At 38.0% G+C, this 20,933-nt stretch overlaps 1 protein-coding gene across 8 annotated transcripts in view; it reads left to right on the plus strand.

Moving 5' to 3' along the window:
• The first annotated feature begins 232 nt into the window (after positions 1-232).
• The window catches only part of LARP1B (La ribonucleoprotein 1B), a 124,055-nt gene continuing 103,354 nt past the window's right edge, over positions 233-20,933 (plus strand). For 3 of the 8 annotated variants that reach the window (XM_032333380.1, XM_032333384.1, XM_032333385.1), the window contains exons 1-7: positions 592-1,393; positions 8,255-8,313; positions 8,721-8,780; positions 9,882-10,071; positions 13,037-13,177; positions 18,165-18,308; positions 18,539-18,704. In XM_032333380.1, the coding sequence (XP_032189271.1) occupies positions 895-1,393; positions 8,255-8,313; positions 8,721-8,780; positions 9,882-10,071; positions 13,037-13,177; positions 18,165-18,308; positions 18,539-18,704 (1,259 nt within the window). In that variant the 5' untranslated portion in view covers positions 592-894. Of the gene's footprint in view, positions 385-439; positions 567-591; positions 1,394-8,254; positions 8,314-8,720; positions 8,781-9,881; positions 10,072-13,036; positions 13,178-18,164; positions 18,309-18,538; positions 18,705-19,638; positions 19,891-20,933 lie in introns of those variants that run through there. The other 5 variants (XM_032333381.1, XM_032333387.1, XM_032333383.1 and 2 more) reach the window with 4 other exon arrangements.

Here is a 20,933-nt window from a genome sequence, read left to right on the forward strand (position 1 = left end):
AACTGACACAGAGGACAGAACGGCCCCGTCCGGGACCCCGGCTGGTTAACGAGGCGGCCCAAGGTTGTCGGCAGAGACCACCCCTTCAGGAGTCAATTTCGCGTCCTGGCCTGGGGCAAAGCGACCGCCCCCGCCCGCCCCGCCCCTCGCTCGCACCCGGAGGGCACAGCGCCACTGCGCGGCGAGTCACAGAGGGCCCGTGAGCGACCCGCCCCTGCTCGCCGCAGTCCGGCTGCGGTAGCCCGCGAGCCGCGGAATCGTCCAGTTCTTCCTCTCTCCCCCTTGGCTGGCCGCTGGGGCGGGGCCGGCCCTTAAGCCGGGCGGCACCCGGACGGGCTAGTCAGTCAACCACCCCGGGCGGCGGCCTGGCGAGGGCAAGAGCGGGTGAGTAGCCACGTCACGCTGCTTCGCGAGGCCCCGCCCCCGCTGTCTTCTGGGACCGCCCCTTCCACGCCCCCGCCTCCGCCCCCGCGAGCAGTTACCGGCTCTGGGGGCACGCGCCTCCTTGACTCCGCTAGAGGTCCTCCAGCCCTTACTTGTAGCGCCTCCGCGGCTGCCCGCGCCAGGTGAGGGCTCGCGGCTCCCGGCTGCGGCTCCCGGCTGCGGCTTCCCTCTGCGGCGCCCGGCGCTTGTTGGCTGGCTCTGGGCGTGCGCCTGTGAGGCGGGCTGGGCCGGCGGGCGGTTAGCGCTCCGTTCCACGCGGGGAGGGGCGGCACGCCGGGCGCTGCACGGCGTCGGCCGACGCGGGCGGCGGTGGCGGCGGCGGCGGCGGCGGCCGGGCTTTCGGGTTTTCTGTCCCAGGCCGGAGCCAGTCGGTTCCCCGGCGGAGAGACGGGCAGTCGGGCTCCCTGGCCCCGGGCCCCCCCCGGCGGGGGCGGCTGGGGCAAGGGGACGATGTCTACTCGCGCCGCGCTGCCTGCCGCTCACTCTCGGGAGGAGCCACCCGCGGTGGCTGCTGAGGAGTCGCTGTTGGTAACGGCGAGTCGGCAGGCCGAGCGGCTGTCCCCGCCCGAACGGGAGGGCAAGGAGGCGGCGAGTGAAGAGAGGGCCGCGACAGCCATCATCGCGGGTGCGCGAGGAGAGCCGTCGCCGGCGCTGGTGCTAGGGCACAGCGTGCCCCAGGCGGCCGTGCCCGTGAGACCCCTGGCGCTGCACCTGGCGCACAAGGCGCGCGGGCCCGGGGGTCCCTTTGGCGGGGAACCCCTGCCACCCTTGCCGAGGGACCTGCGGGCCGAGGACGCCCTAGTGGATGAGGCGGCGACTGGTCCCGAGGAAAAGCTGCCGCCGCCGCCGCCGCCGCCTAAGGAGAACCCCTGGACCAAAAAGCCTCTCCAGCACCTGTCCCCTGCTGGGATGGGACCGACACCGTCCCCACTGGAAACCCTCGAGGCAGGTCTGTGGTTCTTGCGGTGGGCAGTGGGAGGGTGTGTGCAGGGGTGATTCGTTTGGCTGTAGAGGCTGTCGTGGGACTGGGGGAGGGGCAGGCTTCCTTTCCCTGACAGTCGGAGGTATTTTGTTCCAAGGTGTCATTCACTCTGCCTATTTACATAAATGGACATCTGGGAAGGGAGCGGCAGGAAGAGGTGGGACCTCGGGTTCTCCTTGGTTGGTGGGGGCACTGCGGGAGTAACCTAGCCGAGCAGCTCGGCTGGCGCGGCCTCCATTGAGATTTGCCCCTCCCCCCCCACGTGGTAGTGACTTGGGAAAGCTAACTTTAGGTAGGTAGTGCTGTTCGTCCTATAGAAAGTTTTTGTGGATTTGTAAGAAAAAACGCGGGGGGGGGGCGGTGAAGCAAGTCGGAGCAAGGGGATTTATTCATAAGTAGAAGCGCGATTGTAATTTTCTTCGTTTTGAAGTAATTGACAAACTGAAAATCTGTTTTGTAAACAAATAGTCGTATTAAAAATGCAACTGTACCGTAGTTGCTAATAAAATGCTTGGAATTAGGATTGTGGTGGAAAATAATTAAACAAGAAAGTTGACAGGAGAGTGAATTGCACATTAGGTAAGTGATAGTCTTAACATTAGGTTAGCGATCCTCTTTAGAGGAGGTTAGATTATGCCACAGCATTTGAAAGCTGACCTATACAGTATGACCCTGGGTGCTTTATTTTGGTTGTAGTTTTTGGTTTTGTTTTAAGTTTAAATGGAAATACTAAATAACAAGAAGTAGTATCTCCTAGTCTTATTTTCTAAATTAAGCTTTAGTAAGTTAATTGAACTTTTTTATAGAAATTACAGCTGCTTCCTTGCATATCTTCACTTTCTCTTAAAAATTAAAGGTTACCAGTAAAATGGGGAAAATATGAGCGTTTACAGGGTTGTGAGGATCAAGTGGTTTAAAGGATGTGGTATAACTGTAAGGTGATTGGTATAAATACATTATATTGCGGGTATTTTAACATTTCTTTAAAGGAACTCCAATAGAGTGAAACAAGTGTTAATTGATTTCTTTAGTTTTTACATGGTAATACTCATTATTTTTGATAAATTTTGACACTTGCAGAAAAAATTGCTTAGAAATTTGCTCTAAATTTAATATTACCATCATTCTCTTCTAGCTACAAAGATTTGTTTACTACTGTCACTAACTGAAGGATGAATTTATCTCCATAAATTTAGCAAAGAAAAGGAAAGCCCTTAATGAAACTTAATGGGCTGTCCAACCTCCCTACTTGTAGATTTACACACAATTATAATTTATATCCCGTGAACTACTGAAAAAATGAACTGTCTTTTGATTGTAAAGTTGACAGGTTTTCAAACTTTCAAGGTAAGACTCAGGAATCTTAATTGGAAATGTCCTTTTGAAAAGTATTTAACAGTTCAATTAACCTCAGGTGCCTTCCCTGGGGATCTTAATCTTTGTTGGAGGTTAAGAACGAGGTAATACTTGAGCTATGTTGTGGTTCATGCGAGTTTGGATTTTGTTGATGTCTCTCTGTACACAGTTCTTGTTATTCCTGGAACCTATTCTGTGCTTAGACAAATACTGTTCATCACTACTTGGAGTAGTGTAGTAACTTCTAAACTCTCCATAGTATTGACTGTTCTACCACAACTTCTATCTGTAGTTTGGTAATTTAGAGATAATGGTGTAGAAACGCAGTGTTCTTAGAGACTTAGGTTCTAGTGCAGATATTGTTACTAACTAGCTAGTTGACTTCTGGCAATTTTTCTGGGCCTTGTAAATGAATGAAATGGGTATATTCATCTCTTCAAGTCAATACCAGAGTGCCATCTATAACCTGGGGTGTCCTGGCTTCCTGTTTTCCTAAGCAAATTTGCAACTTTAAGACCAGTGAAATAGCACAGGACCTTTAAGGTTCAGAGTAGGTGCAAACCAGTGATAATCTATTAGTGGGAGGTGTGGAGGGGGCTGTGCAATTTATCCTCCAAACCAGGATACTGTAGAGAGGCAAAGAGAATGATATTAATTATGCTGGAATAAGAGACTTAAACCATTCTTGTCCTGGCCTTACCTGGATCTTCTGTCACTCTCTTAATAAGGTACAGAAATTACATCCACAAAATTTTGCCAGAGAGTTTATTATCAGAGATGGAAACATTATAGAAAATGAAGGGGATTTTTTTTGGGACAGATAATCATGAATTTTCTCTGTTAGAATGTGCTGTTCTAATTGAACGGCAGGTGAATCATTCTTGCTTCTTCAGCCCTTGTGAGACACTTCATACCACTTTTAGGATGGTTTTGGCTTGTGTATCACTGTTTTTCTTAATCTAGATAAGGCCTTCATTTCAACCAAAGTCTGTCTCTTCCAAGAGGCCTGGGATAGTGTCACAGCATTTTTGAGTTCAGTCAGGAGACCAGAAAGGATTGTCCCCCAGTCTGTCCTAACCTTGTTTAAAATACATTTATTCTGGAGAGCTGTATTAAAATCAGAGTATAGGATTTGCTAATTTCTTATTTGTATCTGTGGCTGTTTTCTGCATATCAAATATCAGCTTTCTAATATAATTTTGGTTCTTTTACTCAATAAAAACGTGGTATATAAAAATACTGATTTTTCCATCTTTTTTATCCTTAGTCTAATCTAACCTCATCAGTTCTCCTTTTTCTTAATGTCTGTTTCCCAGAAACCTCAATTAAGCTTATTACCCTAAAACATTTTAAGTAAATTATATAAATGATATATAAATACATTCTCCTTGTAAAAACAGAAATTTTGATGTCTCCTTCAAGAAAAGAGATAATCATGCTACTTGTTTACTGAATATCCTTTCAGATGTTTCTTACTATAGTGTTTTGCATATGTGTTTAGAACATAATATCATCTTCCATTTTTCATTTAAAGTTGATTGACCCTTTTTATTTTTTCTCTTTATAATAAGTGAGTGTGGGGGCATCTGGCTGGCACAGTCGGTAGATCTTGGGGTAGTGAGTTCAAGCCCCACCATTGAGCATGGAGCCTACTTAAAAAATTACATACTTCTTGTATATATGTCTGACTTTCTCTAGGATAGATGATGAGCATTGGAATTGTTAGGTCACACGGTGTAGGTTAGTTGACAAGGTGCTCTCTAAAGTGACTGTACAAATTGATACTCCCACCTTTAGAGTACAAGAATTAAGTAATTTTTAAAGTTTTTTTTTTTTTTTTAAAGCACTCACTGTAGCAGAGTGGCATTTTACTACATTTCTCCTTTAAATACAAAATTATGTGAACTGTTGGTAATTATCAGTGCATTTTCTTAATTAAAACTTTGCTAAAGATTGTGGCCATAAAAATTAAACTGAGTAGAATTGACCTTGTGACGTTGCATTCCCTCCCCCGCCAAGCCTACTTAAATGTCCCACACATTGGTATATTGTTTGTTAACAAGAGAAGAGAGTTCTTAATTTGGAAGGGAACTATAAGGTGTCTGGTCTTATCCTACCTTTCTAGCTTTTTGTTTATGTTCCCTTCTGTGTACCCTGTGTTTTGGATAAATGTGTTAGGTGTTCCTGACTGTTAAGGTTTTGCTCATCATCCTTCCTTTTGTTTTAGTTCTACTTATCCTTGAAAAACAAGTACAAATGCTGACTCTTGTATGTAGTTTTCTTGGCCTCTCTGAGCTGCTCTCCCTTAATAGTTTATAGCTCTCTTAATAGACATTATCCCTAAGTGCCTTGTACTGGGATTACATATTCACATGTTTTATCTCTTTGTTTTATTTTATAATGTTCTTTGAGGCAAAGTCTCTCTTCTTGATGTTTGTGTATTGCCCACAACAATGACTTACTTTTTTTTTTTTAAAGATTTTATTTATTTATTTGACAGACAGAAATCACAAGTAGACAGAGAGGCAGGCAGAGAGAGAGAGAGGGAAGCAGGCTCCCTGCTGAGCAGAGAGCCCGATGCGGGCCTCGATCCCAGGACCCTGAGATCATGACCTGAGCCGAAGGCAGCGGCTTAACCCACTGAGCCACCCAGGCGCCCACAACAATGACTTTCATTTAAATGGTGCTCAATTTGTGGACTTTATTAATTGGAAAGAAATCTGACTTTTTAAAATTATGATTAAATGCAATCATGCTGCAATAGACATCTTTCTTGGGGGGTTAACCACAGAGTCATTCTTTAAAGAACAGATTGTACTAGTGACTCTAAAATTTTAACATGTTTAGGAGTCCACTATGGGTGTTCAAATGCAGATCTGATTCTGTAGGACTTGATATTCTGTATAATTAGTTAAGTTCCCACATGATGTCAGTGATGCTGATTCATATATCACAGTTTGAATAACAAGGGATTTCAATCCTAATGATGCACAATAAATCACTGTTGACAATTAAAAATGTTGCATCTACCTCACTAGGTAATAGTGTGACACTTTTTGTTTTCTGTGTCCAAGCCCTTAAAATGGATTGTTTTTCTTATCAATTTAGAATTACAGATTATAGTTTATAGATTTGCAGGGTTAAAGAATAACAGTTTAAGGTACTGGAATATTACTCAAAAAGTTCTAGTAGTATAGTGTTTTACCAGTGATACTTAGAAAAACAGAGATAAGAAGATTACACACTGTTCATGTGTATTTATATATATGTTTGAAGCCACTAGCGGCCTTTTCTTATGTTTTACCTGCTTGGGAAAAAAATTTATTTTAATTTTTTAAATTTTCTAGACTGGCTTGCTTTTTTAGTCTTAGGTTTTCTCTAAAAACATGCAGAGCAATTTCATTCATTTTAGTTAAAATTACCTTTTCTAGGCTTGTTTTACCTGTTCTCTCTATGTGTATATAAATTATTTTAAAAACGCTGAAGTCAAAATGTCTTCCTAAATGTGCAAAGAAATAAATATTCCTTCCCAACTTATTTCTTCATTTTTTCCTAGAGATAATACTTAGTGTCTGAGTAGAGTATGGAACTGTATTTTTGTTTTTGTTTTAAAGATTTTATTTATTTGACAGAGAGATCACAAGTAGGCAGAGAGGCAGACAGAGGGAGACGGGGAAGTAGCCTCCCTGCTGAACAGACACCCCCCACCACCCGCCATGTGGGGCTTGATCCCAGGATCCTGAGATCATGACCTGAGCTGAAGGCAGAGACTTAACCCACTGAGCCACCCAGGTGCTCCCACACCTACCCCCCAGTGTGGTCTTTTAATCAACAGATTATTAATTTTTTGTCATGTTCAGTTATCTTTAAAAATTTTGTTAATAACTTAATTGTGCCATTTAGTAATGAAGTTAAAAAGTTTATTTTTATGTGCTCAGAATAATTTTTATCTTTATTTTATGACCTTAATTTTGTGATTATTGATGTCTAATTGATTTGTAATAAAGCTAAATAAAACTTGCTTTGTGCCCCTCTCCCTTATTATTTTCCATTACATGAAATATTTTGTATAAGGCTTTATTTTGTAACTACCAGACACCTACCTTGTTGGACTTAGCAGGGACATGTTCTCCACTTTGTTGTTCTCCAATGTTCTATATTGTATAACTTGCATAAAACATACATAGTATATATAGAACATACTACAGTCAAATTCTAGATAATGTTCAGGCAAATACTGTTCTTTATTAAATTAGATTTTTTTCTTTTTTTTTCAAGATTTAATAATTTATCTTTATTTTTTTAATTTAATTTTCCTTTTCAGTGTTCCAAGATTCATTATTTATTCACCACACCCAGTTTCCTGTACCCATTTTTTTGTCCTGTTTACCCATATCTTTTAATCTAATTTTTCTTAATGAAATGTTTTATCCTTATGCATATTTATGCATGTATACACATCCATATGTATATGTATACTTAAAAAAGATTAAAAGAAATACCTGTGTACTCGTTATGCTGCTTTAGGAATATAATTACTATAATAGTCAAGATTCTTTTATGTCCATCCCTGGTGACATCTTAATCCTTCGTCTCTCTTCCTTTGATAAGTTCTCTATGTCTTTTTAAAATCTGCTTCTGAGTTTTAACTCAAGGATTACTTTATTCTATGAATTGGTCATTGCCATGATTTTATGGGTTTATGTTTTGCTGGATTATTAGTTTTTCTGTAAATACAGATCCCAAGTTTATTCTGCTTTTCAATATTTACTTTAGATCATGTTTAGGTCGGTGATACACCATTTGGTCATCTTGCTAAGTAACGAACCAACCAAAAGACAATGTAAAGTTTCATTTAGAGAGTCAGTCTCTCTCTGTGTCTTTACCTATCTATTTTTATTGTTAACTTACTCAAAATGGGACAAGTGGGAATACCATGACAGGTACAAACTTCTATTTTTTTTTTTTAATGACTTCATCTATATAAAACCTATTGTGGTTGTCAAACTTGTTTTCAAGGACAAATAGTTTGAAGTCTTCTGATTCATTTTCTGGATAGTCCTTGATGACATCAGTGTATGAATTATGTAGCAAAATGTATCCCTTTGGGAAGTGAGTTTCTAACTTTACTATATTAAAACATGTTACTATTTCTAATTTTTCGTGTTGTATTCTGTCAGAGAAAGAATTGGTCTGTCAGTTTAGTTTAAGTTAACTGATACTTCTCGGTATTGATTTGAGTACTGAAGACCAGTTTGAATCTATGTTGGAACTATAGTTGTTCTCTTACTAGGAATTTGAGTTTCAGAACTTTGGCTTCTGTTAGAAATGGTGAGGACATGGCTTACTAAAATTGATACAATAGCTATTTTGTTAAATATATTGAATTAAGTGATTGTAAAACCAATTCTAAAAAAAAAACCCTAATTTTATTTTTTTTTGTTTTGTTTTTTGTTCTGTTTTGTTTTTTAGAGCTCAGTTCCCCCAAAATTATAAAAGCAGGAAAACTCAAGACAAAGAAATCCAACAAGGTGTGTTTTTAGCTATATTCTTCTTAGCTGTGTTGATTTTGAAAATTGGTGTGTTAGAAACTGTTAGATTATTGTGTACTTTTCTTCTAGTTGTATCATTGATGTTAGGTTAAAGCTAATATACTAGAGAACTGTAGCCTTTGTCCAAATCCTGCTTGTATTAATTTATTCTATTATCTTATGTAAATCAATTTAGTGTCATTAAATAGTTCCAGAAGGTGGATCATAAGACCCATGCATTATTATTTTAGTGTTCTGTTGTTTGCAGAGATTTTTGAGTTAATTTGGCAAATACCTACATATAATTGTATGTAGGTGATTTTTTAAATTGCTTTCACTTTTCGAAAATACTTTTTCTATTTAAGATTTCTAATTTGCAGATATAACACTTATTTATTACTTCTTAGGCTAGTGATTTCAGCGATATGGCGAATTGGCCAACACCAAGTGAATTAGTGAACACTGGAGTGAGTATTGTTTTAAGGCTTTTTCTTAATGAAGAAAAAATAGTCTCATTTTAACATGCAAAATTTATTTTATTTCAGATTTAGAGAATTACATTAATAAAGAAGTGCTGAAAACTTAAGAGCTATCCTTTTTATAGTCTAACCCACTTTTCAGAACCAATTTTATTCATCACGATGTCTTCATCTCATTGTATTCTCAAGAAGTAATCTTACATTTGGAAGGGGTGGTTAACCTGCTGTTATCTTCATATATTGCCTACAGTTAAAGAGATTAAAACCTTTTTTTTTTTTTAAAAGATTTACTTACTTGAGAGAGATAGAGAACCCCATGCACAGGAGTGGGAGAGGAAGAGAATCTCAAGCAGACTCTGCTGAGCTCAGAACCTAGGCAGGGGTCCATCCCAGGACCCTGAGATCATGGTCTGAGCTGAAATCAGGAGTCTGCTACTCAACAGGCTTAGCCACCCAAGTGCTCCAAAAGAGATTAATTTTTAATATGAGTCTAATTTGAAGCCCATTTTATTTCAGAATTTGTTACATTTTTTGATACATAATCTTTTCAGTATGTTTTGAAGTGCTAATTATATATACACACATGTATGCATTTATGAATAGCATATCAAATCAAGTGTTCAGTGAATGGATTTTTAATTTATTTTTAAAGATTTTATTTATTTATTTGAGAGAGGCAGGGAGGCACAAGTGGGATGGGGCAGAAGGCAAAGGGAGAAGCATACTCCTCACTGAGAACTTACTTGACATGGGGCACAATCCCAGGACCCCAAGATCATGACCTGAGCTGAAGGCAGATTTTTTAAAGATTTTATTTATTTATCAGAGAGGGAGGGAGAGAGAGAGAGAGAGAGTGCAACAAGCAGGGGGAGTGGCAGGCAGAGGGAGAAGCAGGCTTGCTGCTGAGCAAGGAGCCAGAGTCCTTGATCCCAGGACTCTGAGGTCATGACTCATGCTGAAGACAGATACTTAATCGATTGAGCCACCCAGGTGCTTCTCCAACCCCTGATTTTTAATTTAAACTATGAAAGAAACAAAGAGATGGTTCTGAGATACTCTATCAATGTTCATGGAAATTGTTTCATTCAGAAAAACTTTTTGCAGTGCCAGAGTGTCATCAGCCAAGGAAATAAGAAGCCACAAAATAGAAAAGAAAGAGAAGACAAGGTTGAAAAGAGAATTAGCAGTGAGAGCAAAGAAAGCCGGGAAACAAAATTAGATGGTCCTGGTGAAAATGCCAGTGAGGATGAGATTCAGTCAAGTAATCAACGAAAGAGAGGTTAGTTCATCTATAACCTCATTTTTCCAGCAGTTTTATTGATATAATTGATATATAACATTGTGTAGCTTAAAGTATACAACACAGTGGTTATATTGTGAAGTGATTCCCACAATTTTAGTTAATATCTATTTTCCCTGAGTCACAATTTTCTTATGATGAGAACTTTTAAGATCTAGTTTCTTAGCAGCTTTCAGATACATAGTACAGTATTGATAACTGTAGTCACCATGCTGTAATATTACATCTCCAGAACTTACTTGTCTTATAACTGGAAGTTTGTACCTTTTGACCACTTTCACTCATTTCCTCACACCAGCAACCACCAGTCTGTTCTCAGTTACTGTGAATTCAACCATTTTAGATTCTACATGTAATAAAGATCATACTGTATTTATCTTTCTGGCTTATTTCACTTACCATAATGCCTGCAAGGTCCATTCATGTTATTGCAAATGGGAGGATTTCCTTCTTTCTCATGACCTTCTTTCCTTCTTTCTCAATAGTATTGCATTGTATATTTATACATCATATTTTCTTTATCCATTCATTTGCCAGTTGACACTTCGGTTGTTTCCAAGTCTTGGTAAGATGGTCCTTGTGAAAATGTCACTGAGGATGAGGCTCAGTCAAGTAATTAATGAAAGAGGTTAATTTAACTATATCTTCAGTTTGATTTTAATTTTTTGAAGAAAGTCGTAGTAATGAATTGTATTTAATTAGTTGATTCCTAGTAGTCACCAATGAGTATTTTAGATTTCTTCAGGATTCTAGCTGCAGTGGTAGCTGATTTGGTTTTGTAACATTCTTGAACTATTAGGTTTTTCTTTATTTCTTTTGACCTATACTCTATGTAGTATATAATGAAGTTATAGAGCTTGGCATGGATAAATTCTTTTTTAAAAAAATATATTCTTGAATTTAATATAGTCTTGAAGAGTATGGTAATTATTTTTGAAATCTGCAGTGGAACTGCTCCCTGTTTTTCTGGGAGTACCTTTTTTTTTTTTTTTTTTCTTTTTAAAGATTTTATTTATTTATTTGACAGAGAGCACAGCAGGGGGAACAGCAGGCAGAGGGAGAGGGAAAAACAGGTTCTGCTGAGCAGGGAGCCCAGTGCAGGGCTCCATCCCAGGATGCTGGGATCATGACCTGAGCCGAAGGTAGACACTTAATGACTGAGCCACCCAGGTGCCCTGGGGAGTTCTGAGAAAATATTTTCTAAGAGAAAAATTTGGGCCAACTTTTTTTTTTTCCATAGCATTTCTCCATTAAATTGCCCATTGAAGAAAAAATAGTCTTTGTATCCTTTTCCATATATTTTATACAACTTATGTGTCTCTAGGGACAAATTATGATTTAACTGCTTTGTAAAAGCATATACTCATTCAGTGTTCTGATCCTAGGTTAAAGTGTTTTCAGGGACCCTTAGGCAGAAAAGTTCTTTTAAACTGTTGGAAGGTTGGTAGCTGAGACAAGGTAAACATTGGGAGAAGTTCAAGAGATGCTGTGGGAGAAGTAAGCAAGTTCATGTTGTGCAGGGCTTCGGTAGTGTGGAATTAGCATTTTGATTGCCACGGGAAGCCATTAAAGCATTTTAATTCATGGAAGTGATGTGACATGGGCAGGAACATTTTATAATGAGATGTAATTTCCAGCCAGCTTCTTTAATAATGGAACTAATAGTGTAACTGTATATTGAGCACTTACATGATTTTTTAAAAATATCTAATCCTTAGCTTTAGGGCAAGCGTATTAGGCTCACTTGATATAATGAGCCAAGGCTAATTGCTCAAAAGTGGTTTGCAACAGGACAACCATGTGGTTGTTAGTCAAAAATTTCCCCATTCCTTAAACATATTTATCACTTAGCTTTTTCATGCTGCTTAGATACATTAAGTCTTTTTTGACTGTCTAGAATTTATACAGATGATAGGTATGTCATTCTGCTTTAAAATTTGTCTTCTGTGTTAGTTGCTGTAATTAAAAGTGATCAGACAACACTAAAATCCAGGTTTTTATAGATAAACTCATACAAGAGTTATGAATTGACTCTCCTTGGAGCACTCTTTTTAAAAAAAAACAAAAACAAAAAAAGCCTTTAAGGAAATCTCACTGATAGAATTTATAGTATGAAATTTAAAGAGTTTTTTGATTCTTTCATATTTTCTTCCTTGTCTGTGAGTAGTTTGCAGGATTTATAGGAAATCAGTATTGTAGTTGCATACTGGTAATTCCCTTTCCCTTAATTACCGTGGTAGTTTTTCCTTTGCACATGAGTCTTGCTGTTTTAATAAAAAATATATACTGAATAGAATACTAAATATTTTGAAACTTTACCTTTGGATTCCACAAATTAAGTAATCTTCAGAATTTCACTGTAGTATAACAATTACACTATCATTTAGTCAGCAAGAGAAGTTAAATTGCTTTATCTCATCTCAAGAAAGCGTGTAGTAGCTATAAAGAGATTTATCAAATGCATTTAGATAAATTTTATACCCTAATTTTGAGAAACCTATTTCATTATTAGTAATGCTGGGTAAACGACTATTTTGGACAGTAACCTGAAACTAAAAGTGTTTTGAATCCTCAGCCAAACTTTCAGTGTGTACTTTATAATGTCTTATCAGATACCCCATTGTAAAGCGAGAGTCAGTTATTAGGAGCAGTGTATTACATGTACTGCTTATTCATCAGAATTAAACAAAAGAGTGGACATTTTTCTTGAAAGTAAAGAAAACCAATGATATTCCATCAGCTGGCTCTGCACATGAATTTTAGAAATATTTGCACAGGTAAGTTTATCAAGCAGCTCTGTGAAAAGAAAATTAGTTCTCTACAAGAAACTTTAAGGATAAACTAAGTCTCACATTTGATTAAAATCTAGCATCCTCTCAAAATTGCAAAGCTTTAATGAAAATTATACAGTGTCATTAAATGATTTTATTTGGTTTTCTTCAAGCCAATAAGCACAAGTGGGTTCCACTCCACTTAGATGATGTAAGACCAGACAGTCAAGAAAGACCAGGATCCCGGAACAGTTCAAGATGTCAACCTGAAGCAAATAAATCATCACATAATAATAGGAGAAATGATACCCGAAGTAAGTTACATTCTAAGAGAAAAATGACACTAAAGAACTTAGTGTTAATGTTCATAATTTTAGTAATTATGTTTAGAATAAACTATTTGAGAATAAGTTGCAGACATCATGCCCCTTTTAACACTAAATACCTTCAGAGTATGTATCATAAGAACAGTAATGTGGTATGACTGTCTACAGGCAGATTTTCCCCATAATGTCCTTTTCAATTTTTTTTCTCCTTTCCAGGATTTAATCTGAGATCATGCATTGCTTTTTAATCGTCTCTTTTGTTTGGTCCCCATTAATCTAGAGCAGTTCTGCTTTTGCCTTTGATTTTTTTTTTTAACCTGAAGACTTTGGGTCAGTTAGGTGGCAGATATCTCACTTTGGGTTTTCTGGTGTTTCCATGGTTAGATTAGATTAGATTTGGGTTATGAATCTTTAGTAGGAATACTGCAGAAGTTAAATGGTTTTCTTCTCAGTGCATGGAAACACACATGATGTTGGTTTATCTTATTATTGTTGATATTAATTAACTTTGAACACTTGGTTAAGGTGATGTGCTCCAGGTTTCTTTTTCTTTCTTTTTATTTGTTTTTTTTAAGGATTTTATTTATTTACTTGATAGAGAGACAGTATCAGAGGGAGAGGGAGAAGCAGACTCACCAGGGAGTGAGCAGGAAGTCCTGATGTGGGGCTTGGCTGGATCCCAGGACCCTGGGATCATGACCTGAGCCCAAGGTAGGCCCTCAACTGACTGAGCCAACCAGGCACCCTAGGTTTCTTTATTATGGAAATACTTTTTTCTCCTTCATAATTAATATGTAAATTTTAGAAATAACCAGTTTTTCATCAGACTTTTCACATGAGCTTTAGTTTGCATTGATGATTCTTGCCTGATTCAGTTATTACCATAATCATTGCAAATGCTGATTTTTCTTACTATATTATTACTTCTATATATATTAGTTGTATTCCATTATAAGGAATGACTTCTGTTATTATCCGTGTGGGTTTAGGGCTAAATTTTGGGGGGGATTATAATCCATTACTGTAATTTTTTAGTTTGATGCTTAGATTGTCCCAGATTCAGGTTCCTCTTACGGGTGATTTCTGGCTCTTTTTTTAAAAAGTCAACTTTACTGAGCTATGAATTATACATGTATAAAATACATTCACATATAATGTTGTTACTTAAAGGTCATTTCCCAGATATATTATTTCTTTTTTTTTTTTTTTTTTAATTTATTTGACAGACAAAGATCACAAGTAGGCAGAGAGGCAGGCAGAGAGAGAGGAAGGAAAGCAGGCTCCTCTGTGGAGCAGGGAGCCCGATGCGGGGCTCGATCCCAGGACCCTGGGATCATGACCTGAGCCGAAAGCAGAGGCTTTAACCCACTGAGCCACCCAGGCGCCCCTCTTTTTTTTTTTTTTTTTAAAGATTTTATTTATTTATTTGACAGAGAGAGATCACAAGTAGGCAGAGAGGCAGGCAGAGAGAGAGAGGAGGAAGCAGGCTCCCTGCTGAGCAGAGAGCCCGATGTGGGACTCGATCCCAGGACCCTGAGATCATGACCTGAGCCGAAGGCAGTGGCTTAACCCACTGAGCCACCCAGGCGCCCCTCAGATATATTATTTCAACATGATTTCCCACATTTCAGAAAGCATAGAGCAGTAGGAGGTATGAGACAATTAGAGGAGCATTTGGTTTTATAGGTCTCTGCTGAAATCTTTTTTTTTTTTTTTTTAAAGATTTTATTTATTTATTTGACAGAGAGAGATCACAAGTAGACAGAGAGGCGGGCAGAGAGAGAGAGAGAGGGAAGCAGGCTCCCTGCTGAGCAGAGAGCCCGATGCGGGCCTCGATCCCAGGACCCTGAGATCGTGACCTGAGCCGAAGGCAGCGGCTTAACCCACTGAGCCACCCAGGCGCCCTCTCTGCTGAAATCTTAAGGCTGATAATTTTTTTTTCTAGTCTGATAATTTCCAAAGCATAAATGTTGTCCTGTGAGTGGAGAAGGCTTAAGAAAATTTTACAAACCTTATACTACCAGTTAAAACTTTCCACTTATATTATGAAAAACCTTAAACACACAAAGTTGAAAGAATTATACAGTGAATACCTGTCTAACCAGGTTCTAGATTTAGTAATTTTCCTATATTTTACTCACCTTTCTATTGAATTATTTGAAAGTTAACTTGTAGGTTATCATGACACTTCAGCACTGATGTCCTAAAAAAATGCAACATCTAGGAATCGACAGTAATTCTCTAATATCATCTAGAATCTAGTTATATTTACTGAGCTGTCCTCAAAATATGACTCTAAAATTATGAAACTTGTCTACAAAAAACATTTTTGCCTTTGTATTGTTTATTCTCAAATATATCACTTTAATGTTAAAAAAGTAATATATATTCAAAATTAATGTTTTTTTCTTACTAAATATTGTGCCCATAAGAAGACATGAGGGTTTTATAGAACAACAGTATATAAGCAACACTGTGAAGTCAGCACCAAGTTTAGAAATGCATATATTATCATTACCTTTGAACTTCCTTGTGTGCCCCTGGCAGTTTCATTCCATTGCTTCTCTTCTCAGAAAAGAAGGCCTGGGGCACCTGGGGCGCCTGGGTGGCTCAGTGGGTTAAGCTGCTGCCTTCAGCTCAGGTCATGATCTCAGGGTCCTGGGATCGAGTCCCACATCGGGCTCTCTGCTCAGCAGGGAGCCTGCTTCCCTGTCTTTCTCTCTGCCTGCCTCTCTGTCTACTTGTGATCTCTCTCTGTCAAATAAATAAATAAAATCTTTAAAAAAAAAAAAAAAGAAAAGAAAAGAAGGCCTGAATGTTTGTTTTTTCAGTATTTTTTACGTGATATTGACATTCAATATGACTCCATTAATATATTCTTTGGAACCAATTTTTTTTTTGCTTTAGTCTGATTTTCTTAGGTTATATTGCTGTGAGTCCTTTTCCTTCTCAAAGGGTATTTCACTATTTGATAAAATCTGTTGGTAGACCTTTGGATTGTCTCAGTTTTTTGATATTAAAGTGCTACCATGTACATTTTAATGCATGTTTTCCTATAAACATGTACAAGAGGTTCTTGGGGTAATTTATTCAGACTGCAGCCCATGAGTGTGTTATGAAATTGGTGTACTGGGTCATGATCAGGTTTTTCGAAAAATGGATAGACTCTAGAGTGCTTCACTCAAAATATATTTTTCATGACAATTGTGTGTGTGTGTGTGTTTAGGATTTTATGTATTTATTTGAGAGAATGAGTGGTGGGCAGGGGCAGAGGGGGAGAGAGAGAAGCAGACTCCCTGCTGATCAGAAAACCAGATGTGGGGCTTCATCCCAGGACCCAGAGATCATGACCTGAACTGAAGGCAGACACCCAACCAACTGAGCCACCGTGTGTCCCAACAATTGTATTTAAATTACAAAAAAAAAATTGTGTATTCTAAGGTGTAATGTATAGTAAGGCTTACTGTGGATTGAGGCAGATGTGTTTGAAAAAGAATATATTAAGATAAGCATTAAGGAGGAATTGCAGCATTTAGGGCAGTGATTCTCAATGGAAGTGATTTTCCCCTACCCCTAAGGGGGAATTTGGCTTTGTCTGGAGATAATACTGGTTTTCACAACTGGGGAATGGGGGGTTAGTGCCTGCTACTGGCATCTAGTAGATTGAGATCATGGATCATCCCCCAGCCCCCTATACTAGAGAACTGTCTGGCTCAAAATATCAGTAGTGCCAAGGTTGAAAAACCTTGATCTGTAGGATATATATATATATAGATATCTTTGAATTTATTTGATTATTCTGAATTGTTTTTCAAAGTGGATGTGCCTGGCTTTGCTCTCACTAATGGTATGTAGTATTCTTTTTTCTGTCTTGGTCAATGTTTGAAATTTTAAGGCCTTAAAATTTTGTCAGCCTCTGGTAGATCAAATACTCTGTCTTAATTTGCGTTTCTCATGACTGGTGAGGCTGAATGCCACTTTCTATATTTATGGTCCCTTTGCACCTGTTTGCCTACCTGTCTTTTAGCCATTTTTCCCATTGAGTTACTATGTGTGTGTACAGTGAATATGCACTAATGCATTCTATATTGAGTATAATTCCTGTATTGTACTGCAGATAACTTCCAGTTCCTTTTTTTTTTTTTTAAGATTTTATTTATTTATTTGAGAGGGAAATAGAAATCACGAATGGAAAAAGAGGGAGAGGCCAACTCTCCACTGAGCAGGGAGTCCAGCACAGGGGGTTCGGGGGTGTGGGATGGTGGTGCTGGATTACAGGACCCTGAGATTATGATCTGAGCTGAAGGCACATGCTTAATCCACAGGTGCCTCTCTTCTAGTTTGTTTTGTGTTTTCATTTCCTTTTTTCTTTAAAGGAATGTCTTTACTTAAATTGAGACAACCTTTCCTTAACATTTTGTGAAAAGTTGTTTTTAAGTTTTATATAATGCAAACTCAGTCATCTTGGAACTTCCAGAATCTTCAATAGTATCATCTTTTCTTTTTTTTTTTTTAAGATTTTTATTTATTTATTTGACAGACAAAGATCACAAGTAGGCAGAGAGGCAGGCAGAGAGAGAGAGAGAGAGAGAAAAGGAAGCAGGCTCCCCTTCGAGCAGAGAGCCCGATGCGGGATCCGACCCTAGGACCCTGAGACCACGACCCGAGCTGAAGGCAGAGGCTCTAACCCACTGAGCCCCCCAGGCGCCCCTCAGTAGTATCATCTTAACAAAGGACCTCTTTATCTTTTTAGTATGTTACTTTGCTTATTAGAACTTCTTCTTTATATGTTAGTACTTCTGTAGGCCCTCTTTTATGCCAGGGACATTTTGACAGATTCCTTTGAGATCTCCTAAATTTTTAACTATCCGAAGAAGAAAGTGGGGGAGGGGGTAGTTACTATGCATTCATTAAAATAATCACATTAGTCACCATTGCAAATTGGAATGTATAAAAATATTTTTGTTTTTAAAAGGTTGGAGGCGTGATAGAGAAAAGAGAGACGATCAAGATGAAGTTTCCAGTGTGAGAAGTGAGGGTGGTAATATCCGAGGTTCCTTTAGAGGTCGAGGAAGAGGCCGAGGACGGGGAAGAGGACGAGGAAGAGGAAATCCTCGATGTAGGACATGAATTTTTATTTCTTAAAATTTGATGGTTTAAAAAAAGTGTGCAAGCCCTTTTCCCCCACTATCCTGTACAGTGTTTTAACTAATTTTTTTTGGTCTGATGACAAAGTGGTCTTATATTTGTTATCCCTTGGAATACTTCACTTTGGATTTTTCCTTATGGTGACTATTTCTCTTTAAGAAAAATTTGTAATCACATTTCTTTTTCTTTATTCACATCAAGTGAACTTCGATTATTCATATGGTTATCGAGAACATGGTGAAAGGACTGATCAGCCATTTCAAACAGAACTTAATACCAGTATGATGTATTACTATGATGATGGTACAGGTGTACAGGTGTATCCTGTGGAAGAAGCATTGCTTAAAGAGTATATTAAACGCCAAATGTAAGTCGGACATAGATGGGATAGTAACATCAAACCTTAACATTATTGATAGTGAATACATTATAACACATTTTCTAAGCTGTTTATTAGTAAAATTGGAAGATTTTAGTGGTATTTTTTTTTCTAGAAAATGTTACTACAACATGAAGTTTTTTTTTTTTTTTAAACTTACATTTGGCTTATATTGTGTTATATAAGACTCCTGCTTTGTCTACTGTTCAGGTATTTCTCTGTTTAAAGGGTTGAAAGAGTATTGTCAGGGTATAATGCATGATTAAATATAAATATAAAACTGCAGTTTATATACATGAAGTTGAACAAAGCCTGACTTATTATTTGCAAATATATTTTTATATTGAAATTTGCAAATGAACATAAATAGCAAAACATGGTGATAGATATTTTTTCACTTTCTTAGCAAATGGTTTCAGAATTCTAAGTTTATTTTTTTTAACTTTTAAGTTCTCGTTCTTTGTGACACATATTGAAGGGGAACTACCTCATCTTTTTTAGTTCAGACTTTTTATTCTCGTTCTCATAATTGTCTTCTGAATACTGAAGCTGAAGTTAGAATATTTTATTGTCTTTAAGAAAGAAAAACCCTAGTACATATTAGTACTATAAGATGTTTTGCATATTTATGTAATGTATTTATTGGTGAGAAAAATGTCCCCAAGTGATTTGCATAACCAGTTTGCTGAAATTTGATTATTTTTTGTTCTTACAATGTGCAGGAGAAGGCTATTTTTGGAAGGGTAGAAGCATCTTAAAAACATCTTCTTTTAAAAAAGAAAATTTACTGTTACTAGTAAATAATTTCCTCATCAGCATCATCCAGGCATCTTCCTGGGATGCCTTCATGGTGGATTTGATTGGCTTACATACAATATGAGGCAACTTGTTTATTTTGTTCTTGCTTCTTCTGTTACAGTTGACGCAAACACTGAAGAAAAGGGCCTTTTAATGGGCAGAAAGTGCCTGGCATGTGGCTATCAACTTCAAACCACTATTCCTGTCTTTTTTGTAACTCTTGCTGCCAGGTCCCTTCTGAGACCTGACAGTGGATATGCAACTCCATGTCAGGATAATCGGCCTCCAATGTGCTCATACAAGTGAGGGAGGAGCAGAGCTACATCAGTGTTGACAAAATTTCTGATCATGCAGTGTAGAATCCAGAGCTTCTAAGGTAGGACATGATAATGTCCCCTAGGACACTGAACAAATGTCAGACACAGCATTGGGCATGACTCCTCTTTTTTGTTGTTACTGTTTTAGCCGTAGGAATTTGGCAGGTGGTAGAGCACTAGGTTTAGAATGGCTCTTTACTGTAGTTATTGTTCTTTGATTAGTGAGTCCTGCTTTGAGGAGTCATGCTATTGACTTTGTTTTCCTTGAGGTTTCTCATAGGTAGGCTCAGGGTTTACATTTTCCCTTTGAGAAGTTACTAAAAAACTTTCTTGCATTTGTGGAAAAGTGTGCTAAATGTATTTTGAAGTAAGAAGCTTAACTATATTATGGATGATCGAATTTTTAAAATAATTTTAACTGAAAAATATATTAATAATTTGTCATTTTTGTGTCAGAATATTAAAAATTTAAGATCTTGATTATTTCTAGCTTCTGAATCTGGCATTCAGATTTAGAGATGAGTAGTTTGTAGCCCAATAGAAGTTTAAAAAAGTATATCCTATAGGTAATAGGGTGATTTATGAATTTATTCAGATACTAAGGTTTTCACAAAGTAGTAGAATAAAAATCCATCTTATTAATGATTCAGAGAAGTTTTTGTCTAAGAACAGTTTTAACTTGTGACTAAATCAGATGTCCTCATTTGTGAAAATTTAGAATTTAAGCATGTGTATTTTGTGCCTACCACGTCTGGCACTGTGAAAAGGACTTTTGATGTGTAACAAAAATTAGAACACATGTGTTATGTGCCCACCACATGCCAGGCACTGTGAAAAGGGCTTTTTTGAGGTGTAACAAAATCTGAATGTTTATTTCTTTAAGACTAAGATTTTTTTCTTCAGTGTTTAAGATGAGTAAATGATTTACTGGTGTTACTGAAATGTCAGGTGTATTTCACTGATCTCTAAGGGAGTTTTGCACTTCAATAGTTAGATAAATCTCTGATTATAAAGAAACAACTTGAGTGTTTACATTTCTAAAGATTTTTTTTTTTCCTCCCAGTGAAAAGTAGCTCAAAGCCATTCCTCATTTATGGGTGAT

This window comes from Mustela erminea, chromosome 2 (assembly GCF_009829155.1).
Source record: "Mustela erminea isolate mMusErm1 chromosome 2, mMusErm1.Pri, whole genome shotgun sequence".
In the NCBI taxonomy this organism is placed as follows: domain Eukaryota; kingdom Metazoa; phylum Chordata; class Mammalia; order Carnivora; family Mustelidae; genus Mustela; species Mustela erminea.